This window comes from Pteropus alecto, unplaced genomic scaffold, assembly GCF_000325575.1.
Source record: "Pteropus alecto unplaced genomic scaffold, ASM32557v1 scaffold461, whole genome shotgun sequence".
NCBI classification, from domain to species: Eukaryota; Metazoa; Chordata; class Mammalia; order Chiroptera; family Pteropodidae; genus Pteropus; species Pteropus alecto.
The window spans coordinates 3,143,599-3,169,173 of NW_006431079.1; the positions used below are offsets into that span (position 1 = coordinate 3,143,599).

The 25,575-nt window shown below is 32.3% G+C and overlaps 1 protein-coding gene across 4 annotated transcripts in view; it reads left to right on the forward strand.

Moving 5' to 3' along the window:
- Positions 1–25,575, forward strand: part of USP47 (ubiquitin specific peptidase 47) — a 96,478-nt gene that overhangs the window by 36,551 nt on the left and 34,352 nt on the right. For all 4 annotated transcript variants that reach the window (XM_015596478.2, XM_006905642.3, XM_015596479.2 and 1 more), the window contains 7 exons: positions 30–233; positions 2,331–2,444; positions 3,916–4,054; positions 8,088–8,184; positions 10,999–11,144; positions 11,660–11,739; positions 13,733–13,882. In XM_015596478.2, coding sequence (XP_015451964.1) covers positions 30–233; positions 2,331–2,444; positions 3,916–4,054; positions 8,088–8,184; positions 10,999–11,144; positions 11,660–11,739; positions 13,733–13,882 — 930 coding nt within the window. The remainder of the gene's footprint in view (positions 1–29; positions 234–2,330; positions 2,445–3,915; positions 4,055–8,087; positions 8,185–10,998; positions 11,145–11,659; positions 11,740–13,732; positions 13,883–25,575) is intronic.

Sequence of the window (25,575 nt, forward strand, 5' to 3'; positions counted from 1 at the left end):
AATGTGTGTGTGTTTTTTTTAAATTTCAGATAGAGAATGCTGCTGAAGAACCTAGAGTCTTATGTATAATACAAGATACCACTAATTCAAAGACAGTGAATGAACGGATCACTTTAAATTTACCAGCTTCTACTCCACTCAGAAAGCTCTTTGAAGATGTGGCCAACAAAGTAGGCTACATAAATGGAACCTTTGATTTGGTGTGGGGAAATGGAATCAATACTGCTGATATGGTAAAACCCTGGGCTTAAAGCATCTTCTCTTAAGCTATGAATAATATTATAGTCATTATTAGTGTTGTTATTAATGAGCATATTAAATCCTTTTTTAGTATAAGCAGAACTATAATATTAAGAGCCTATAGGCAACTCAATAATTGGCATCCCTCTTTGTCCTTTGCCTTCATTCCTGATTCTATATTTGCTTATCTTAAAGTTTGCATCGTTAGTTTTTTAATTCATGTAAGATGACTATCATAATATTATGTCAACTACAGAAAAATTTCCAGTATTTACTGAATGGAATGATGTTCATCTTGTATTTTAAATGAAAAATGCAGGATGTAAAATTATATGTATTTTAGAATCTAATTTTTGGACAAGAAGAAAAAAATGTATATAGAAGGAGAAAAGAGTGGAAGGATATATACCCCAATGTTAACAGAGATTAAGTGCAAGATAGAGTGGTAGGCCTCTGATTAGGAAGTTTGGTGGTACCATGACTTCTACTTCAGGGATCTTACAGTCCAGCTGTAGAGACAGATGTATCAACAAATAATTACATTAACATGTTTTAAATATTATATTATAAATTTGCCATGAGTGCAAAGAGGAGGCATTGATCAATTTTGCATGGGAGAGTGATGGAAACTTTTGAGTTGGTTTTATCTGCACTATTAGAATAGTATTCTAGTCTTTTTTGTTTCCTCTCTCAGTCCAGATTCACCCTGCATACTGTTAAAATTATCTTCAGTCATCTTAAATCAGAGCACTTGTGTCACTTTCGATTTAAAAACCTTCAGTGACTGCTCACTACCCACCATCAATAAAATTGGTAGTCCAATAATATAACCAAAAGAAACAATATTTAGTCTGTAACTTTGACTGTTCCCTGTCATATAACCATGTAACTGTAAGTTTAAAGGATGGTTCTATAATGTTGTATATATCTACCAATTTTATTTATCTTTTAAGAAGCCTTACTTTGATGTTTCCTCCTGCATCTTTCTGGTATTAGGCACTATACAGATATAACCTCATTTAATCCTTATAACCACTCTAAAAGGTAGGTGCTATTATAGCTTTGTATTATAGCTCATATTTAAGCTGAGGAAACTGAGTCACGAGGAAGTGAAGTATCTATAACTTGCCCCAAAGTCACACAAATAGCAAGTGGCAAAATCACTTAAATTAATTTTGTCCTTAATACCTTTACTTTTATAAAATGTTAGTTTCCTAAGAGGTACATTTTCATAAAATAAATGCTTCTAAAGAGACATTCATCATCTCTTTAAAACATTAAAACATTCCTTAGTATAACAAAAATGTTTTAAAAGAAAAAAATAAAGTGTTCATCCCTTCATGCATTTTTTTTCAACAATAGACTGGAGTGTGAGTGAGTCAGGCTTGGAGCATACAGGGCCCCATCTTTCATTCACCAACTAGAGTGAATCAGAATGACAGCTAGGGTCGAAATTGCCCTAACAGATAAAAGAGTTGGATAAAGACTAAATATCTTAGGTGTTTAATTTTCAAAGGAGTGATCACTTTTCATCCCCATTATATCCTCTGGATCCTAGCAATGGACTTAAAATACGTATCATTTACTAGGACAGGCTTTTCCTTAAGGGGTCTTTCTAAAAGTGCCCATTTAGTTATATTACATAATTATTTTGGTTCTGGTGTTTAGTGTGTTGCTTATCTGGAAATTCTTATAAAAATATGTTTTTAGTTATATAAAATCTTTAATTTTCCTGAAAATCCATTAATACTATATTGCATACATTTTAGAGAACATAGAAACACAAATATCATAAATGTTAACATTACTTTTTTAACCTTTACCTTTTCTCTTTTCAGTCTTTTAGATGTTGAGGAATGGGAACATCTGGGATGCCTGTCAGTATATGCATTGTCATGGGGTTCAGCCATCCCATTACATGAGTAGATTAGTTCATTCCAAGTCTAGATTAACAGAATTTACCAGAATCTTTGTTTACGAAAAAATACTGTTCAAGCCCAATAATTGTAAATATGTGTTCGTTAGCATATTGTTTTATTTTATATTACAGTTGTTTTCAAAATCTGAGATATTTTACTTTATGCCCATAGGCTCCGCTGGATCATACCAGTGACAAGTCTCTTCTTGATGCTAATTTTGAGGCAGGAAAGAAGAACTTTCTGCATTTGACAGATAAAGATGGTGAACAACCTCAAATACTGCTGGTAAACTATTTAGAAAGCCCTATATTCATAATTTTTGTGCACTGTCACCTACTACTTCAGAAGCAATTTTCCAAAGGAAGGAAGAGAGATGAGTTTTGTAATTTATGTATAATAAATTATTTTTCTATTGTACGTTGATTTGTTAGAAGTGTATATGTTCATCTGGTTACGTTGGTCATCCATAGCACTGTTGCCGTGCTGGGAATACAAGTTGCCATCTTCAAAACCACCACCGCAGCAGTGAGGGAGGGTGGTTCTTGGATAAGTTAAAATGCCACAAAAATCTCCTACTGTGTTTCAGTGGCCTTTCCTTTGGTTAAGCATGGCTTGGTTGCTGTAAATCTTTGGCACTTTGGCCAATGATTTTTGTATTAGGGGGAGGGACAGGCCCCCAGAATTCTCTACTTTGCCATTTTCAGTCCTACTTTCCCCCTGCCTTTTGGCAGTGGGGAGAATGACTAGTTTGTAAGTTATGTGATCTGTTTCTATTATTTTAGTGTTTACTGCAATTCATATTCCCATGGGTTTTCCTGTCTGGTCCAGTAACTCCCAATTTCTATCCCAGTAACTCCCAATTTGAGGGGCATTTCTTTAAAAAGACTGAGAAAACCTGATCTGATTTAACCTTGCTGTTCTATAGACTGAGGAAAGGAAGGCTCAGAGAATTTATGGACTTTTTCAGAACCCTTCTTTTCAATGAAATTTTCCTTAGGAAAAGTTCTATTTGATGCTTTTCATTTAGAAGTCTGTTGTGAGTTAGAATGCCTCTCTGGACAGTAGGTAATAACTAAACACAGGGCATCCATACTGAAGCAGTATCAGAATATGCTCTCTGACCTTCCTTAATCTCATCATTTATTTTTATGATATCACGAGAAGGTTTTAAGTAGTCTGACATTGAAATTAGCTATTAATTTAGGAACCTCTGGATTGACAATTTGGGAATTCATATTTTAAAATGCATTGTAATTACTCTTCAGCTCTGTCTTAATTGTTTATGCTTATTTTATATCCCTTAATCCTTTTCATCATTTTCCTCATTAATAGAAGGTTTCTTATTGGAGACAGGAGGAAACTATCCATTTAATCGAACACTTAACTGAGTATCCTTCACCTGCCAGGTGTGCTTGGCAAGGATGTAAAAATGAGTGATTGACTGTCAGTAAGGAGTTCACAATAGTCCTTTTGATTTATTAGTACCAAAAATCTCCTTATTTTGTGCAAACAATATTTGAAAGAGAATTAAAGAAAATTGAGAATATAAGAACTTTGGAAGAGGACGTGAACACCTCTCTAAAGAGTTTTATTTCAGGCATTTTTCAAACATACCTACAGGAAAATGGTGAGGGTATACACTCCTTTAAATGTCTTGGTAATAACAGTAATAGTAATGCCTCAGCAATTAGTATATCTTTTTCATTGTTTTAGCAACATTTACCATTCAGTAAATATTGGTTATGCTGCATTTTAGGAGGATTCCAGTGCTGGAGATGACAGTGTCCATGACAGATTTATAGGTCCACTTCCAAGAGAAGGTTCTGTCGGGTCTACCAGTGATTATGTTAGCCAGAGTTACTCCTATTCATCTATTTTGAATAAATCAGAAACTGGTAAGATTCTTTGTTGTTGTTGTATTTTTATGAAATATAGAGCATTAGATCCAGAGTAATGTTAGTGATCTCAAGCCTCATCCCTTTATTTTATGGATTAGAAAACTGAATTAGAACAAGAACGTGGTTTCCCTGTTCTTCAGCCCATTGTTGTTTTTATCATTACTGTCACTATTTAATAATAAAGTAAAAAATATTGAATATTGTATTTTGAAGGAAGAACTTTTGGATAATTTTTTATTTTGAATTTAATCCTACATTTTTTATGTTGACTTCCTTTGAAAAGGAATGTCTCTGTTACCTCCTTTTGGATTAGAGTAGACTACAGAGGATACTTTGATTTTGAAGCAGATAGGCCAAGGTTATTTTATTAAACCTACTGTGTTATCTTTTAGTTTAATCATGTGTTTGAAATTAATCATGTAATTTAAAATTTCCTGTTGACTTTTTACCAAATATGGTTAAAGCAGAGTTTTGAATTTTTTCCAATTTATTGAACTAGTGCTTTACTTATATAAAAGTACATTCATTTCTATAGAGTTGATTAATTGCCTAAACATAGAATCATTTGGGGATACTTTAAAAAATGTGGGTTCCAAAGCGATGCAGATTTAGCTGCTCTGGAGTTGGCTGGATAAATTGCTTTTTGTTTTAAATAAGCATATTTTGTTTTAGATTATTTTGAGATAGTTGGAATACTTTGAGAAAGTTCCAGTTTTAACAAATCAAGATTCTTAAATTTTGCCTTGTATTTTGACAACCAGTTTAGCCTTTATGCAACAAATATTTACAGACCTCCTACTTTGTGCTGTGTGTACTATATGGCTGTTTGATGCCTATAAATTCCTAAAGACTAAAACATACTTAAAAAATTTTTTTTCTCTGATTATACAAATGTAATATATGTTTATTGCCATACTATAAAATGAAAAAAGCGAAGATCACTTACAGTACTCCTAGCATTAACTACTTTTAGTGATTATTTCTTTTTGTCTTATCTTTCCTTTATATGTTTGCTTTTAAGAAAATAGGGTAATAATGATATTAGCAGATTTTTATTTTATATTTTTCACTTAATACTGTATAGGGAGCATTTTTGAATGCTCTTAAATGATATTTTAATATGAGATTGTAAATGGCTGAAAATTAGTGTTTCATTCATTGTATGGTTTAGGTATTTAAATTGTGTATTATGTTATAATGAACATCCTTGCACATAAGTTTTTATTTTCATCTCTTATTATTTCCCTAAGGTAAGTTCCCAGAAGTTGAATTACTAAGTTTGAATTTATTTTTTGAAATTTTAGAGGCCTTTGATATACATTGTCATGTAATCATAGTCTTTATTCCCAGTTAATGTTCCTCACACATCTCTACTCCACTCGATTCACCTACCTGTACATTTTCCTCAGGTGTTCTGGATTAAGGAGTTGTGGTTCAAAATTTTGTTAGTGACTGTTGAATTTGCATTTTTCTTTAAGAAATTAATATAAATCTTGGTCCTGTGTACAAAATGTTTTCACTGGAAAATGCTGTCATGATTTCACCTCGGCTCTCGGAACACATTTCTCTATAATGCAGTGGGTTTGGAGACTTAACATATTCTTTTCTGTTTTCCTTGCCTACCAATCCCTCTGGTAGTCAGCTGTTGTTGATAGAAAATTGTTGGAGGTGGAGAGGTGTGAATTTTGAGGAATGGGAGTGGACTGAAGGCTGTTATGGACTTGGATGTGATTAGAAACTATAAAACTGGGGTATTTCATCATTTAAATCCACAATATCAGTCCGTGCCCAGTTTCCTTAACAATTCTTTTATCTACTCCAGGAGTTTGCCTGTTACATCCTATTTCATTTAGCTTGTTAAATGTTTACTTCATTATCTCTTGGTTCTGTTCAGTATTTCTGCATGTACCCTCTACAGAATGACATATATTCTCACATTCTCCTTTACTGGCTTATACTTAACAATATTGACTTATAGCTATTTTAGATATAGGACTCACTTAATAATAGTTGTCATTTGAAGTTTGTCAATTTATACAGTGCATACTAACAAAAGATTTCTATTAATTCAGTAGCATTTTATTCTTATTAGTCTTACTAAAATCTTTATATTTTAAGAACATAGTAGTACATTTATGATTCTGAGTCAACTACAAAAGGCTGTAGGTTTCTATGTGATTTTATTGCTAATGATAAAATCAATGAGCAAATGCAAAAATGAATTGTTTTTCCCCCCTCCTTCACTTAACCCCTCCCCCCATCACCCCTTTTTTAAGCCCAGGGAAAGGAAATAAGGTCATAAATAAATGGTACACGATCGCCATGTAAGGTATATAAAGGACAGTAGTAGTATTCATTTACTTTTTAAAGCTATAGGTAGAGTGGTTGTCCCTAACAGTTGAGGAATTGGGGGAAAGAGATGGAGAAGAAGGCAAATCCCAGGCAGTCTCTGCAGAGAAGAAGGTGTAGAACAACCTGTTCTCCTGGTAGTGGTGTTCATGGGGAAGAGTCTGTTTATATGAACTAAGAATGAGATAATGCTTTTCATTATTAATAATCAGGCCAAATATATAGATTTGAGTTACTTGCAAGTCTTATGCACTTCCCCCCATGTGCCAAGTAGTAGAGTAGAGAAATCCAATCCAATCCTTGCCCTCCCAGTCTGTTGGAAAAAATATATAAATAAATAGGTAATTACAGAACAGTGAAGTAAAGTCTCTGATGCAGGTTAAGGACAGGATGTTGTGAAAACAACTCAGATGGGGTGTGGTTAGGAATTGAAGAGGTTTATAATTATAAAATAATGTAGAGTAAAATATATAAACACATTGTTATTAAAATAAAAATGAAAGCCTTTAGAAATCAAAGCTTGAACCTTAGTCCAGTGTGAAAAGTGGGTAGCTACTTGGTCTGTTCTTAGAATCGTACAGGTACAGATAGTGTGGAATCTATTCCTCTTTTTCACAACTGCCCAAGATTTATCATGCATACTTTTTGGTCCTTTCATCACTTTCTTCGGCAGTGTAGTTACCCACAAAGCCTACCATTTCTTAAGACATTTTTTTACAGTTGTTGAGAAATTGAAAAAGTATTTTGAAAAGCATTGATGAACATCTTCAGCATCTTTTGAGAAAAGATATGTTTTTTTGAGACAACCAAGTCATTCAGTATTAAGTAGGAGTAAGTTTAAGCAAGGTGTTTACCACATTTTGCTTACATATCGAAGTGTAATTAAAATGAGGAAACTGATTTTTTTTTTTTTGTATATGAGTATCTCATAAACTGGACCTGAAATTCTACTTCAAAAGGGAAGTTCTAAAAATGTTTCAGCAGTGGTAGCCATATCCAATTAGACATATAAAGCTAAGTACTTTTAATTATTCACTTAAATTTGAAGTTCATGTAAGTTCTTTTTCTTTTCTCTCTTCTCTCTCCTTCCCTCTCTCCTTCTCTACTTCTCTCTCTGACTTCTTACTTTATATTTACTCTGCACAGCATGCTGATCTATAGAATCTCAAACTTTATGGCTTATTAAAATAGAGGAAATCATTCTGAGTTTTCATGTAATGAATTTATCTCGTTATTAATTCTTCATAGAAGTTCGTTTATGGGGCCTGATGACAGGGGTAATGGGTTCGGTTCAGTCTTCCTACATTGGGTGTATGTGATAGTTAAAGTGGATATGTTCATACTTTTTAATTTTAATCCACAACGTCTAGATTTGGGAAACATTATTTTTATGTCAATTAAACATCATATTAAGCATTTTTGTTAAAATTTTATTACATGGTATATAATATCCATAGGTCTATCTGGACATATATAACAAGATACCCTGACTTTTTCTGAGAAGCAAGGTTTATATAGTATATATATTAGAAATGGGGTCTTTTTAGGGGCTGATGAAAAAATTGAAATAATTTCCAACTGAGTAACCTTAACCTCTCAATTTTACCATATATCAAATCCTTAAGTTCTCAATTGTTTTTAAATATAAATGCTGATTTATGTTTGTGTTTTCTTTTTAAAGGATATGTGGGATTAGTAAACCAAGCAATGACTTGCTATTTGAATAGCCTTTTACAAACACTTTTTATGACTCCTGAATTTAGAAATGCATTATATAAGTAAGTATTCAAAAAAATTCTAAAAGTAAAACTTATTGAAGAATGAAAATATAGTTTTTAGCTAATAAAATCTAATTTATCTTATTGCAGTTATTTGTAAAGTATGAGTCATTTCTCACTGCATAAGACACACCTTCTTGAATAGTATATAAGAAAAAGATTTTATGGGAGATTGGCATATGAAAATGTTCTGGGGAGAAAGAATTGCGTAGACAGCAAAGGATAAAATTGATAAGATTTACATTTGAGATAAATTATTGTATATTAACTTCCCTTTCTTACAACTTTAATTCCTTTATGAAGAAACATGTTATCTGCTTTCAAGATAATTCAAATGTGTAGACCACTTTTTTCCCTCCACTTCTCAATTCAAGAAACAAAGTTGTCTTTTTAAACTTTCAAACTTTGTTTTTAGTTAATATATAATGCAACGGTCCTGTGTTTTGTGTTTGTGTGTATGTTTCTAAAAGACTGTATATACATCAGATACATGCTCTATGAAGGAAGTCCATATTTAAATAAACCCTAAAGTCAGACATTTATTTTTATGAGTAACTATTATGATACATTTAGTACACCCTTGCTTTGTATGCTTTCTTTAAGGTATACATAACTTTTATTTTTTAAAACATTTTAAAGTACAAATAAACTGATTTCTTTCCTTTATTGTGTTACTTTTGAGTAACATCTTTGAAATTACTGTAAATATCTATTTAAAGTATTTTGGGAACTTTTAATATTGGTCGTATTCAAACATTATATTACCATTACGTTCATATGTAAGCTCACTAATTTGAATTTACTTTTTTAAAAGTTGACATATTTTTCATTCAACAAGTATTTTCATTCAACTAGTATTTATGTGCTAGGAACCTGGTGAATAGAGATAGTTATAAATAAGGCCTTTGTTCATGAGTAAGTTACAGATCTCCACAATCGCAACATGTGTATGTATGAAATAGTTTAAATAACATTTAAGAGCAGATAAATGCCATAGTTTAGCGAAAAGGGAGATTAATGATACTTGGAGAAGTGGCTTAATATAGAATATAGAATTTGAGGTCATAAAGCTAGATATGGTTTGGCCAGGTTGAGAAGAAAGACCCTGCCCTCAAAACTAGAACAAATTGCATAGTCTAGGGTGATGTGCCTGCTTCGACGAGTAGTGCATAGGAGGGGAGGTCCCAAGAACTTGATTAACCATGAGTCCCTTGAAAGTGGTCTATAAATTTATATCACTGTAGAGAAGATTAAGAGCATAACCAAGGCTACTTATTCAACAGTAAACATATATTGGCTACTTACTGTGTACAAAGCACTCTTTTAGGCAAAGAAATTACGGTGGTGAATGAAACAAAGTCCCTCCCTTAGACCTTCCATAGGTCAGCTTACATAAATGAGTTCATTTCACACAGTCATATCTGCCACGAAGAAAATAGAGCAGGGCAATGTGGAAAGAGTTGTCAGGAGTTGGAGTGAGTAGTCAGGGAGGGCCTCTCTAAGGAACTACCATGTGAATAGACTTCACAGGAGCCAGTGCTATGAAGATCTGGGGGAAGAGCATTCAAGGCAGACAGAACTACAAGTGCAGAAGTCTTTGAGGAAAAAAAGAAATGCATTGTGACTGGAACCCTGTGAGTGAGAAGGGAGAGTGAGACATGAGATTAAAGAGAAAGGCCAAATGCCTTGGAGATCGTAAGACTAGAGTGGTGTTTATTGCAGGTAGGGAATCAAAGTCTGAGAGTCCGATGATGTTTCATAATGTAGAACTAAGGAAGTGATAACTTGTTGAAAAGACTGGGCTCTGCTGGGCTACAGACAGGGTAGCATTAGCATTAAAGACTAGAAATCTATTTGTTCCATTTCTTCACTTATTACATGATAACCAGCACAGACTCTACCACTTTAGATGTGGAGGCATTATAAACCTTAGTCCTCCAATCTTATTTTTTCCATGAGATCTTAAGTTCTATGGTAAAAATTTGCTTGTTATTGAGACAATCCCTGTAGTTAGGGCAAAACTAATGTTTATCATAAGTTTGTGAGGTTAAAAATTTTATCTGGATTATTTTATTTATTTATATTCTCTTTAAAACATTTTATTTTGGAAAATTTCAAATGTATTAAAAAATAGTGAAATAGTGTAATGAATTTTTCTATACCTATCACCCAGCTCTGAATATTATCAACTCATGATCAGTTGTTTTTATAAATAATCTTCCACTCTGATTTTTTGGAATTATTCTCCCAAAATTTACTCTATCATCTGTAAATTTTATCTCAAGTCTGTGCTAAGATTTCCCTGATTTCTTCAAATCAGGATCCAAACAAGATCCATGGATTGAAATTGATTGGCCTGACATTTAATCTATTTTTAATCCCCTTCTATCTTTTTTCTCCCTTGTAATTTATTTTTTTAAATATATATATTGAAACTGATGATATTTGTCCTGTAGTTTTCAACAGTTTGGATTTTGATGGTTAAATGCTGCCAGTGTCATTTAATATTGTTCTCCCTATATTTTTTTTGTGAGTCAGTAATTAGGACAAGAGTCGTGATCAGATTCAAATTTGATGATTCCTCTAAATGTCTTTCACTCATGTTACTTTCTCATGTCTTTTCTTGTTAAAATCTAAATTTCTTCTGAATTTATGAATTGGAGAAAAACTGTTTTGTTAGATATTAATAACTTCAATTAATATCCAAACTGTATAGCCACCAGAATTAGGATCTTAGATTATTATGAGGTTAATATTAATTATACTTAAAAGAATAAAAATATTTTATAATTTTCATTCATTTCATTTTAATAGGTGGGAATTTGAAGAATCTGAAGAAGATCCAGTGACAAGTATCCCATACCAACTACAAAGGCTTTTTGTATTGTTACAAACCAGCAAAAAGAGAGCAATTGAAACCACAGATGTTACAAGGAGCTTTGGATGGGATAGTAGTGAGGGTACTAATTCTCTTGTAATGATAAGTATTTCTAATATTCAAAGGAATTCTGGGAGACAATATTATAAACAAATAACAAAATAAATTAAGAACTAATTAATTTTACCTTAAACATTTTTATTGCTTTTTGCTGGGCTTTAAAAATGACTAATTTAAAAGATTTAATATGCTCTGAGGGATGAATTTTTGATCAGTTAAAAATTTCTTATAAAATATATTTGGTTATACTCTGTATGTAAAACTAAAATTTTTAAAGTTTGTCAGATTTTTCTTTACAGTGAAAAATAACAAAAATAGCAAATATTCATAGTACCATAAAGTGTGTTATCTATAAAATGCTGAGGTCTCTTGATTTTTTCCCCCCTTTTCATGACTGTAGTGTATATTTTATGTTCCTTTTAAATTTGGCATTTTCTGTAGACTTTTCCCATGTTTCTGACATTTGCTTTTAAACAAGTTAACATTTTATTGCACTAAATTTATTGCTATTTTTAATTAAATTTTATCTTAAAATAGCTTGGCAGCAGCACGATGTGCAAGAACTGTGCAGAGTCATGTTTGATGCTTTGGAACAGAAATGGAAACAAACAGAACAGGTAATTTATCTCTCTCAATTTGAGGAGAGTGTTTTCTAATAAATAATTCATTATTTTAACATACTGAAATGTTTTAACTTGGGCATAGTTCAGTTGTTAAAGTACTAAATGGGGAATTGAAAGTAGTAGGTTCTCACTTAGCCATGAACTGAGTCATAAAAATCCTCATTAAACCTCCCTAGACCCTAGTTTCCTCATCTTTAAAATAAGGAAGTTGGGCTCTATTATCCACATGGTCTCTTTTTAGCTAAAAACTGTATAATTCGTGTGTGTGTGTGTGTGTGTGTGTGTGTGTGTGTGTGTGTGTGAGAGAGAGAGAGAGAGAGAGAGAGAGAGAGAGAGAGAAAGATTGATTTGGGGGGATGATTTTTAACATTTTCAGATATTTACTGCGTAATTTGCATGTTTTATAATCTGTAGCATATTATACAGTACACTCGTCAAGCATTACCTTTGTTTTGACCTGTGGGGTATAGCCATATGGTTTTGACATTTAGGATCCTAGACACAGTAGAGAATTTATACTGGATATAGTGAGAGAGGATCATAGGGATGAAAAAGAGGAAGAATCTGGAAGGTAGCCTGGCGGGTCTACTGTCTGATTGGAGCAATTACGATAGCTTGGACCAGAGTTTTTCAAACTACAGACTGGGATCCATTTATGGGTTACAAAATCAGTTTGGTCACTCTAGCACTTAAAAACTGGAATAGAAAAGTATAAGAGAGCATCACATAAGTAAGGGTAAGTATTGTATTATCCAACTTTTGTAACAGTTATATGTACTAGTTGCGAGGAAAAAAAATTTTTTTTCTGTGGCTTGCTATCAAAACTGAAAAACACTGGATTGAAACACTAGGAAATGCTCTTCCAGATGCAGAAGATAATCATATAGGACTGGAGCAGGTAAACAAAGAAGCCTTAATTAAATAAATAGTATTAGAGTAGAAATGATGGTGGATCCTGGTTGAAGGCTCATAAGTCCTAGACATCTGAAGAAATGTAAATTTATGAAAGAGGTAAACTGTAATATGCTTTCTTGTCTATTCTTAAGAGATAATGAAAAAAAAAATTGAGTTCATTTAGTGATCTAGTTTCTCTATATAGTCCTATGGAATTGTGTTTTAGTAACTTTATATAGATGGTATTAGGGTGCTGTTTCTTCTTCATAGATCTGAAGTTACCCTTCCTCTTGTTACTTGTCTGTAGGTCAATACTTCCATTCAGATCAGCTGGGGCATTCCTACTGAATTCCAAATTTGGGTACAAGAATTTTGAGGCCAGACGTTCACATGGCAGGTTCTTAGGGAGTTATGTACCTTTTTTGGGCCAGAACAGCCCTAGTTGGCTAAGTGTGAGGAGTAGGTGAGAAAGCTGTTCTTTTAGATGATATTTTGAAGGGGGTGTGGAGTTTAAGATTTTTTTTTAATTTCTACACATTTAAAAAAAGTAGTACATTCTTCTTAAAATTGTTTGATATATATTACTGAAAGTTCAAAAGTTTTATTTGCATCTTGAGCTAGAAGATATAATTTTAGAAATCAGAATATATTATGAGACTGACAATATGCATATGTAAAGCTGTAAAAACAACCAGTTATTTAACTGTAATTATCAACATGCCTAAAGTGGTAGATTAGGATGTAGCTTCATCCTGATAAAAAGATATGAGGCTCAATAGTATAATAAATTAGTAACTTATTTAATAGAACATTTATTAATAGTGAGATTTTTAATATATGAGAATTGAAATAGTTAATTTTTGTCGTTGATTTTTAAATTAGTGTTAATCTAATTTTATTTTTAGTTGATTTTTATCAAGTCTTGATTTTCTCAATAGAGTTTCAGACAGATCTTAAAGCTTTCTAAAACTAATGGTAAGAATGAATGTTCTTTTGTAACTCATTTTTAAAAGCATGAATTATTGTGTTTTCACATATTTTAAAAATTATTTTTAAGGAATACTTTTTAAAATGTAAATATTCTTATTTTTAGGCTGATCTTATAAATGAACTATATCAAGGCAAGCTGAAGGACTACGTAAGATGTCTAGAATGTGGTTATGAAGGTTGGAGAATCGACACATATCTTGATATTCCATTGGTCATCCGACCTTATGGGTCCAGCCAAGCATTTGCTAGTGTGGTGTGTATCTTTCTGCTGACTGCTTGTGTATCCATATGCAGAATACATAATAGCACAGTGGTATAATCTATTGTAAGGTAAGTATCATCCTAGATATACCTTCTTGGGTTGTTAGCCATTCCTGCATTTAAACTAGCAAGATCTAGAAGGTTTTTTATCCTTCAGTGAGTCCCAAGAGTGCATGTATAAGAGGGAAAGTGAATGCATATATTCTGCCTCATGGCTCAGTATTTTATAGGTGAGTAAATTATTTTACTCTATTATTATTTTTTTTTACCTCTAAACAGCCTGTTTTGTAAATGGTTTTTTTTTTGTTTTTTTTTTTTTTTTTTTTTTTTGCATTGGAAAGTATATTTTGTTTGGGGAACATTATTTTGTTCCATACACTTTTAAAATTTGAAAAATAACCTTTGGTTCTATGATAAACAGAGTCTACAGTTTTTAAAGGAGCATCCTATTCCAAAATTTAATTTAAAACCATGCATTGTATGAGCTGATAATTTGAAGAATCAGAACTATATATAATTAGTTTATTTTTATATTGAGTAAGTGGGAGATTATCTAAGATTTTCTTCCTGTTATCCATTTCTTAATTGCTTTTTGGTGTTTTATTATTGCATTTTATTATGTGTGTTTACTTATATATGAGGAGAGTCATGGAAGGAGTTAAGTTGGTATTTAAAATGAGAGTGCTCAGAAACACTTATTTTGAACCTATTTTGAGCCGGTGGGATCTTTCAGAGCTAACCTAGACATAAAAGTAGAATTTCATCATGATGTTTTGGGTCTTATTTATATTGCTAACAAGCTGATGGTGGCTTGCAGCTAAAATCAGTGTTTTTAAAGCTAGTCCGTACTTTGTCTTCAAAAGTAGTGCTACACAAATGTTTAGTCTTCTGGTCTCTGGGACGATTGATTCCGTTTGCTTTTTTCCTCCTGCTTTTATATGGCTATCAGAAAATAATCAGCAAGAAGTTATAGAATCAGTCAGTGGAATCCAAAGTAAAAGACATTTTCTGGATAGTGGAAGATCAAGACTCTTTTCCTTGACTAATTTCAGTCCACTTCCTGAATAGATTTGAAAATTTTTGTTAAATGCTTAGTATACCCTTCATAAACTATTACTTTAGGTATATAAGATTCCCCATGGTTTGAGTGACTGTTTTTGCTTTTCATTTTTGTTTTGTTTTTACTTTATTTTCATAGTTTAATGTAGAAACGATGTACTGAAAAACCATTGAAAATTGGTTAATACTTATTTTTCAATTATTTATTTTCTCATTTTTAATATTAGCATTTCTTTAACAAAATATTTGTTGAAGGTTTACTACAGAAATATTTGGTAATCCCTAAATGATACAGAATATTTTTTCTATTTTGTTTATGGAAGTATTTATGAAGGATTTTTTAATGTATACATTCAGTTTAGTTTTCTATATATCAATTGAATGTTGAGGAAGCTGGTTTTATTTGTGTTGTTATGTTGCATTATTATATTTGAGTATTCAAATATAAATGCTTAGCTAAATTTTTGTCATTATTTAGTCACCTGTTAAATTGCCTCCACTCTCTTAAGTACATTATAGACACAGCAGTGAAGTGATTTAGAGGATACTTTTGGAGAAGTGAAAAAACTCACCTTTGTAAATGGAATTCTCCAAGGGTAGTATCCTCCATTGATAACAGGGATGGTGGGGATAGTAGTGGTGGTGGTGATTCAGTGAGAATTGGAAGTTACAGCTATGAGGCAGTATGTAAGCAGGTTTATAACAAACATGCACTAATAGGGCTTGCAGAAGGCAATTTAAAACTTCCTAGACTTTGTTGAAATCTCTTGAGGGAAATAACAGCAGGTGAAACTACCCAAGATAGGGGTTCTAAGGAGGATACTACCTTCAGAGAACTTTAGTTGGAGGTAAGTGATCTCCCATTATTTTCTGAATTCAGAACCTATAACCTATACTACTTAAGCCACAGAAATTATTACACAGCATTTAAAATTAGTTTTATATCACTGTTTGCCATTGTGTATTTTGTTAATTTTATGTGCTTTAAAATGAATTTGGTATAAATGTGGATTATAAAAATCTAGTTAAAAGATGCATTATAAAATCTCATTAAGGCTATCTATAATATTTGAATTGACTTGAACTCTTAAATGAACTTTTTAAATTTATATTCCCACTTTTAATTATAGATTCTGGTATTTTTATCTTATTGGATATATTATACACACATATAAACACAAATACACACATATACACACATGTACATACATACACAGACAACATTGATGGTTATATGTTTTGTTTATTCTGTGTCTGTTCAGTGAACCGCAATATTATAGATGTGTGTATATAGTGAGGTTAACAACTGATATTTAATTTCAGACAATTAAGTGTGAAGTTCTGTTAAAAATTAAAGTTTTTTTTCTGTTTTTTAGCTATCTGAAACATCTAGTTTCTGGAGTTGTTTTTGTGCATGCTCAAATAAATTACTTAAGAATAATATTTAAGATTAAAATGTGAATAGAATTAGCACTTAGCTAATTTTCCTTATAACATATATAATCAGTTTTTATGGTCGTTTTCAGCATGATTGATAGAGGACTGTTTTTAATGAGTGCTAATAATTGCCTACAATTTTTAAAGTTTTTCATCATAATATTTTCCTAATGGAATTATTTTTTAGTTATTGTAACTGTGATATTTATTAAATTTCTGGTCTTCATTTTACCTGATCAAGTAGGGAATCAGTATTGAAGGGCTGTTCTGCCATTTTCTGTCAGATTGAGTACTGTTCAACACCAGTCTCCAGCAGAATTTAACAGATGGTCAGGAGAAGGTTTCTTTGATTAAATAAATTTGGGAAACTGTATAACTGTAATCTTCTTTGGGAATTTCAAGTGCATATTTTAAATGCCCTGAGGATTCCTATAGTAGAGAAATTTGTTTAACTTTGTTTAACCCAGCATTGTCTTTCTCTGTGGGATGTCTGTTAATATTTCAAGGAACACTTGGATTCTGAGGAACGTATTTTAGGAAGTGCTTCATTAGAGTAAAGTGATTTTAAGAATGTTTCTACTTTATCATTTATGTGCTTAGGATGTTGAGGTGGAGTGAGAATACTGAAATATGTGTTTTAATTTCCTGCTTTAATATATTTTAGTTATTAATCCTAAAAAATTAATATCAGCTGAAAATTACTTGTTATTTTAAAAATTTTGTTCTTAATATTATTTATTAGCTAATCGGAACCTTTTATTTTTACTGATTAGAGCTGTCTATATAAAACTAGTCTTTCTGAATTTCATGATCAAAGAAACCTTGAATCTGATCATTGCTAAGCTCATTTGAGAATGTATTATTGTAAGGAGATAGTCCTAAATACATTCTAATGATACATAAAAATTAGAAACTTTTTTTTGTTAAATTAGCATATTTTATAAACTAAACAAAAATGATATAGCCTCATGTTTGATATTAACTAAGGAAATGCATTTCTATTTAACAGTAAAATTTTAAGACTGTCTTTTTAAGGGAATCTTTTGTCATTTAACATAATTATTAGGTTGCCTATACTGCCAGGTACTGTTCTAGGTCATTTTCTATTTCTTTTATTCTGTTATTGGATAAGTACATTTAAATCTGTTTATTATGGCAAAATATGTTCAGAAGTATGAAATTGGAGTTAGCTGTACATTTCCATATAGTGTCTTTGGAAAGATCAGATTATGTTAAAAGACTTTTGTTCCCTAAGTAAAAGATATGATTATATTAAAGTTTTGAATGGAAAGTTATTAAAATCATAAATATTTATGAAATCATAAGCATTTCAAGTGTTTAGTGTATACAAGTTTATATCAGAAGCCTTATCTTGATTTAGCAGGTGATTTGGATATTCTTAGGTGGTTGGCTTAGTCATATAACTCATTTGGGTGGTGGAATGGTCCAACCTTTTCCAAATTTGTAAGCATCACATAAAGAAAAATAAATCTCTTCCATAGTCTTTCCCCTCATTTTTCTAAGAATTTGTGTGGTTGGACATAGTGGGAACCAGCTTAAAAAGTGGGGACTTCTGCTTTCAGGAAGGTGGAGTAGGTGTATATTGCCCTATTCTTCCTGCTAAAACAACTGAAAATCTTGAACGTTATATATAAAATAAACATAAAAAAGGAGATTCTGAAAGGTGGAAAAAAGGCATAAAGGCTAGGGACCTCCAGGACTCAAGAAATGACATGGGGTGAGTTCCTTGGGTTTTCTTTTTACCTAATATATCCCAAATTTGGAGCTGAAGAAGTTGGCAGCCTGGAAACAATAGGCACTAACTAAAAGGCCTGTTCTCTCTAATCAAAAGACCAGAAAAGGGACAGCCTACAAAGCAGAAAACTTTTATACAGTAACTGTTTTGCTCTGGCTGAACACCACAGAAACTGTGGCCCCCGCCCCAACACTTGCCAGCCAAAGCTGAGTGGGGATCTTAAACTTCCAACTTCATGAAGTTGTAACAAGGTTCTCTAAACCCCCACCATGGTGGTTTTAGGGAAGGCTAGGTAGTGAGCCAGGAGTATCATTCTCTGCTGGGCAGGAATGAACCTCCCAGTGCCATTCTCCTGTTCCCCTGGTTCACTGCCACTGGAGACCACATGAAAAGCCTGGCCTGCCACTCCCACCTGACAGTAAGGAGGTGTTCCTTTCCCTTCCCACTGAAATGATTCCTACTGGAGAGTCAGGACTTTGACCACTTCCTAGTATAAGGAGCCTCGCCCCCTCCTACCTGTGGTGTCAGCAGAGACCGCAAGTGGAGCAGTAGAGAGATACTCCTGCCCCTCAACAGACAAGGAATATCAGCAGAGGCCTATTGAGCAGCCAGAATCTCTACCCTTGCCCAGCACTAATGAGGAGGCTCTCCCTACCTCAGGTGTCAATAGAGGCCAAGTGGGAAACCTGGACTTCTACCTGGCATAATGAGGCAGGGCCCTTCTTTCCTGCTGGAGTAATGTCAAGTGACCAGCTGAACCAGAAGATTTATATAGGGTCCAGAATCTAAAATACCCAAAATGTCCAGGTTTCAATAAAAAAAAAAAAAACTCTACTTACTAAGAAACAGGGAAATCTCATTTTGAATGAAAGAAGAGACAATCAACAGACACAAACACTGAAATGACAGATATTAGAATTATCTGGCAAATATTTTAAAGCAGCCATCATAGGAATATTTCAATGAGAGATCCTAAACCCACTGGAAACAAGTGAAAAACTAGAAAGTCTTAGGAAAGAAATAGTAGATATAAAAAAAAATGAAATGGGATTTAGAACTGAAAAATACAATTTTAACCAAAAGTTTAAAAACTCAATGTATAGGCTCAGCAGCAGAATGGAAGAGAGAGTAGAAAGAATCAGTGAATGAATTTGAAGATAGAACAATAGAAATTGCCCAATATAAATAGCAAATAGAAAATAGACTGAGGGAAAGAAAAGTTCTAAAGGAACACATGGGACTATAACAAAAGATCTAACATTTGTGTCATCGGAGTCCTGGAAGGAGAGGATAAAAAGGGCAGGGCTGGAAATATACTCAAAGAAATAATTGCTGAAAAGTCCCCAGATTTGGCAAAAGTAGATCCAAGAAGCTGAGCAAACCCCATACAGCCAAAGGAAGTCTGTCAAAGCCAATTATAGTCAGACTTCTGAAAACTAAAGACAAAATATCTTGAAAGCAGCAAGTGAGCATCCTTATATAGGAAAAACACTCTTATTTTTTATAAGCAGATTTGTCAGGAAAAACTATGGAGGCCAGAGGAAAGTGGCACATTTTTTCAGGTGTTAAAAGACAAGAACTGTTAACTAGATTCTTATACTCGGGAAATATTCTTCAGGAATGAAGGGAAAATCAGGACGTTCTTGGATGAGAGAACATCAAGAGAATTTGTCACCAGCAGACCTAACTTTAAAAAATGTTTAGAGAAAGTTTTCTAAACAGAAAGGAAATGATAAAAGGTAGACATCTTGGAACATTAGGAAATGAAGGAAGAACACGATAAACAAAAATCTGAGTAAATAGGATAGACTTTCCTTCTCCTGAGTTTTCTTAATTATGTTTGAAGTTTGAACCAAATTATAATGCTGCCTAGTGTGATTCTAAAACATGTAAGGGAAATATTTAAGACAATTACATTGTAAATGGAAGAGGGTAGGAAGACATACAGTGAAGTAAAGTTTCTGTGCTTCACTTGAACTGGTAAAAGGATGATACCAGTAGACTGTTAACTTACGTGTATATAATACCTAGAACAACTACTGAAAAAGAAATACACTCAGAAACACTACAAGTAAATCAGAATAGAATTTTTAAAATGTTCAGGTAATCCACAGGAAGACAAGAGAAAGAAAAAAACAAACTAAAATAGCGGACTTAGTTACATGTAAGTGGTCTAACTATACCAACTAAAAGGTCGAGATCAGCATATTAGATTAAAAAACATGACGGAGTAGTTAGTATGCTATCTACAAAAAACTCCCTTCAAATATATTGGTATAGACAGGTTGAAAGGAAAAGGAAGGAAAATAATATTCATATAAACATTAATCAAGTGAAATGAGAAATGGCTATATTAATATCAGAAAATGTAGACTTTAGAGCACAGAAAATTACTAGTGACAGAGATGGGCATTATATAATGATAAATTATATAATGATAAAATACTATCAAGAAGATAGCAATCCATAAATGTGTATCGAATAAATAGAACTACAAAATATTTAAAGCAAAAACTGCCCAAACTGAAAGTAGAAATTAACAAATCTATAATTGTAGTTGGAGACTTCAAGGCCCATTTCTCAATAATTGATAGGTAGAATCTCTAGACAGAAAATTAGCTAACATATAGAACTCAACAACAACATCAACTAACAGGATCTAGTTGACATTTATAAAAATTCGCACTCAACAATAGCAGAGTACACGTTCTTTTCAAGTGCCCATGGACTTTATACCAGGATGGACTATACCCTGGGTCGTAAAACAAAAGACACAACAAATTTAGAAGCGTTAAACTCATAAAGTGTGTGTTTTCCAACCAGAGTGGAATCAAATTGGAAATCATTAACAGAAGATAACTGGAAAATCACCTAATACTTGAAAGATAAATAACACACTTCTAAATAATCCATGAGTCAAAGAGAAAGTTTAAAGGGAAATTTTTTAAAAAATACTTTGAACTAAATGAAAATATAACATGAAAAATTTTGAGATGCAGCTAAAGCAGTACTGAGAGGAAAACTTAGAGCATTAAATGCTAATATTTAGTAAAATGCTTACATTAGTAAAAAGGAGAAAAAGTTTTGAATTACTAATCTAAGCCCCACCTATTCTGGAAAAAGAAAAGCAAAAGAAACCCAAAGCAAGCAGAAGAAAGGACAAAATAAAAGAGCAGAAAACAGTGAAATTGAAAACAATAAAAATAAACAAAACAAAGAACTAATTCTTTGAAAAAATCAATACAATTTTTAAACTTGTAAGCAAGACCAACAGAGAAAAAGAAGGAGAGAAGGCAGAAATTTCCAGTATCAGAAATTAAATGAATACCACTATAGGCCTTGCAGGTATCAACAGGATAATAAGGGACTACAGCAGACAACTCCACACACATAAATTTGATAACTCAGATGAAATGAACCAGTGCATTAAAAAGGACAAACTACAGCTCATCAGTATGAAATAGATAATTTCAGTAGCCCTGTAACTGTTAAGGTATTCATAATTAAAAATTTCTCAAATCAGAAATCTCCAAGTCGGATGATTTTACTGGAGACTTGGACGAAACATTTTAGAGCAGTGAACATCAGTTCTACACAGTCTCTTCCAAAAAATAGAAATGGAGGGAACCATTTCCAATTTATTTTATGAAGCTAGTTTCATCCTGATATTAAACCAAAGACCGTTAAAACAAACAGCAACAACACCAAAACTATGACCAAGCCAGTATCCTTAAGGCATCTATATGGAAAAATCCTTACCAAAATATTGCAGATAGAATTAAGCAATATATAAAAATGATTATATACCATGACCAAATAGAGTTCATTCCAGAGATTCAAGGCTGATCAGTACTTAAAAATCAATGAGCTAATATACCATAATAACAGGCAAAAGAATAAAATTTACATGATCCATCAATTGACTCAGAAAAATCACTTGACAAAATTCAGTATCTACTCATGATACAAACTCTCAAAAACTAAGAATAAAAGGTAATTTTCTCAACTGGTTAAAGAACATACTCAAAAAACCTACAGCCAAGATCACACTTCATGGTGAAAGACTGAATATTTTCCCCATAGAACGTCAGGGTTGTCTAGGCAAGGGTTGTCTGCTCTCACTACTCTTACTCAGTATAGTACTGGAAGTCCTAGCCAACACAATAAGGCAAGAAGAGGAAATGAAAAGCATATAAATTAAAGGAAGAATTTTAAGTGTTCCTTACCCCTTTTTAGATAACACAATAACATATTTTATGTAAAACCTCCCAAATCATCTACCAAAAAAAAAAAAAAATCCTAGAAGTAATAAGTGAGTTTAGCAAGGTAGCAGGACATAAAATAAACTTACAAAAATCTATCGTATTTTAAAATACTAGCAAAGAACATGTGGAAAGTGAAATTAAAAACACAATATCATATATAATTGTAGAAAAGAATCTTAGGTGTAAATCTAACAAAATATGTACTGGGACCTCTGTGTTGGAAACTAACTATAAACTGAAAAGAATATTTAAATAAATGGAGAGAGATACTGTGCTTATCGATTAGAAGAGTCAACATAGTAAAGATGTCAGTTTTCTACAAATTATAGTTTTGATAAAATTTCTTGCAAAATCTGGCGAGATTTTTTGATGGCACAAGCTATTTCTAAAATTTGTGTAGAAAGCAAAGGAACTAAAATAGCTAGAATAGCTAAAAGAAATTTGGAAAAAGAAGAATAAAGTTGGAGAAATTAGTCTACCTGATTTCAAGACTTATTATGTAGCTATAGTAATCAAGGCTCTGTGGTATTGGTAGAGGAATAAACAAATAGATTATAGTGGAACCGAATAGAAAACCCAGAAATAGAGCCACACAAATATGCCCAGCTGATATTTGAGAAACAAAAGTGATGGTATTGGAATAATTGGGCATCTATATGCACACACAAAAAAATCCTATACTTAAACCTCATGTCTGGTACAAAAATTAACTCATAATGTATCATAGTAGAGTGTAAAGTTATAAACTTATAGAAATATAAATAGGAAAAAAATCTTTCAGACATAGGGTTAAGCAATGAGTTCTTAGATTTGATGCCAAAAGAGCTGTCCATAATGGGAAATATTAATAAGTTGGAACTCATCAGAATTAAAAAATTTTTGCTCTTTGAAAGCTCATGTGAAGAGAATAAAAATAGAAGCTATAGATTGGGAAAATATACTTGCAAACCACATATCTGACAAAGAGCTAGTATATAGGATATGTAAAGAAGTCTCAAAACACAGTAGTAAAAAACAAACTCAAACAATCCATTTAGACAGTTGGCAAAAGACATAAACATTTCATCCAAAAAGATATACAGATGTCAGATAAATACAGGAAAAAGTGTTCAACATTACTAGGGAAGTGCAAATTCAAACCACCATGAGGATATCACTACCTACAGAATGGCTAAAATGAAAAATAACGACAGCACAAAAAGCTGGCATCATTGTGGACAAACTGGATCACTCATACTTTTTTGCTGGGAATGTGAAACGCTACAGGTTGTTTCTTGGAAAACTAAACATGCAATTACCATAAATTCCAGCGATTGTACTCTTGTATTTATCCCAGGAAAATGAAAACCTATGTTCGCACAAAAACCTGTACACAAATATTCATAGTGGCTTGCTTTGAATGTCCCAGAGCCAGAATCAGCCTAGGTGTCTTTCAGTAAGAGAATGGTTTAACAAACCTTTGTACATATAAACCATACAATACTCAAAAAGGAACAAATTATTGATACACAAAAATTTGAATGAATCTCCAGGGAATTATGCTGAGTGGGGAAAAGCCAATCCCAAAAGGTTACATATGGTATGATTCCATTTATATAATATCTCAGATATGACAACATTTTAAAACTAGGAGACAGATTAATCATTGCCAGAGCTTACTGATTTGGTGGGGTTGGGGGAGGACTGGTAGTTGATTAGTATAAAAGGTCAACGTAAGACATCTTTGTAGTGTAGGAACTGTTCAGTCTGTTGACTCATAGTAGATACATGAATCGATACAGGTTATAAAATTGTATATAAGTTAAAAACACATACACAGACAAATGAGTACACTAAAACTGGGAAAATCTGAATAAGAAAGATGAATTGCATCAATATCGATATCCTGGTTTTGATATTATGCTATCGTTTTATAAAGTGTTACCATTGAAAACGGGGCAAAGTATACAAGAGTTCTCTCTATTATAATTGTATGCAAATCTACATTTATCTCAAAAATTGCAATTAAAATAAGTGGATAGGTTAGGTAAAAGTATTTGGAGTAATTTTCCTAAACAAAACAAAAACATGTTATATGTATATTAATATATCCTGGGAAGATAGTTGCATATATCTGCTGCTATATATCAATAGCACAAAATTGCTAAGTACATGAACGTCAGTTAGGAAATAGTTATCAGTGGTGGTTCTGATTTATCTTTGTTCAGTTTGAAAAATAAAATATCAAAATTTAATATGCTCCATTTAAAATAAAATAGACATTGATGGAGAAAGAATTTATATATAGGTTAAGAGGAAAAAGAAAAATGAGATTTATAGACAGTACCATTCCTTGGCTATATATTTTGATTGTGCTGTGCTTAGATTTTCTGCATTAAAAATTGTGATAACCAGTATTTTTTATTTGGAGAACTAAGGATATAAGAATTCTCTATATTCTATTCTGAACTGTGAAAATTACGTCCTAAAAAATGCACAAAATTACATTTTGTATACTGTGTAAGTTGTAGAAAATAAAATTGTTATCTTCGCTTTGGAATGATAAAGAATAATCATATTCAACCCAAAGCTAGTTTAGAAACATGATACATGAATTTAACACACTCAAGATGACAGCTCATGGTAAGCAGTACAGTTTATGTGTGTGAGAGAATAATGGTACAGCATTTATAATACTTTGTTCCATTTTTATGATCCATAACTTTTTAGTATTCATAATATAGTTTGGCATGATTTTTATTTACCTTGTACTTCACATTGAGGATAAATGTATATAACCACATTAGCCCATTTACATATCATTCACATATATTTATTTGTTGAATGGATAGATGAATTGAAGCTAATTTTTATAACTAACCTTAATTACAGTTATCCTGGTGACAACTTGTTAAAAAAAAAGCTAGAATAAGCTGTAAAAACTTATTAATATAGAAATTGAAGAAAACTTACTAATATAGCTTTAACTGGTTCTCAGTCTGAAGGATAATGGTGGCTACCTCCACACATTCTCTCAAAAAACCCATAGAAGGTATACATTAGTTGGGTTTCATTTGTGTTCCTTTTGCATTACTAGGAGATAGAATATCATGAACTTTAAATTACCGCTTAAGTAGCAAAATAACCACCAAATTCCAACAGAGGTACCACTGCTGCTGCAAGTCTATA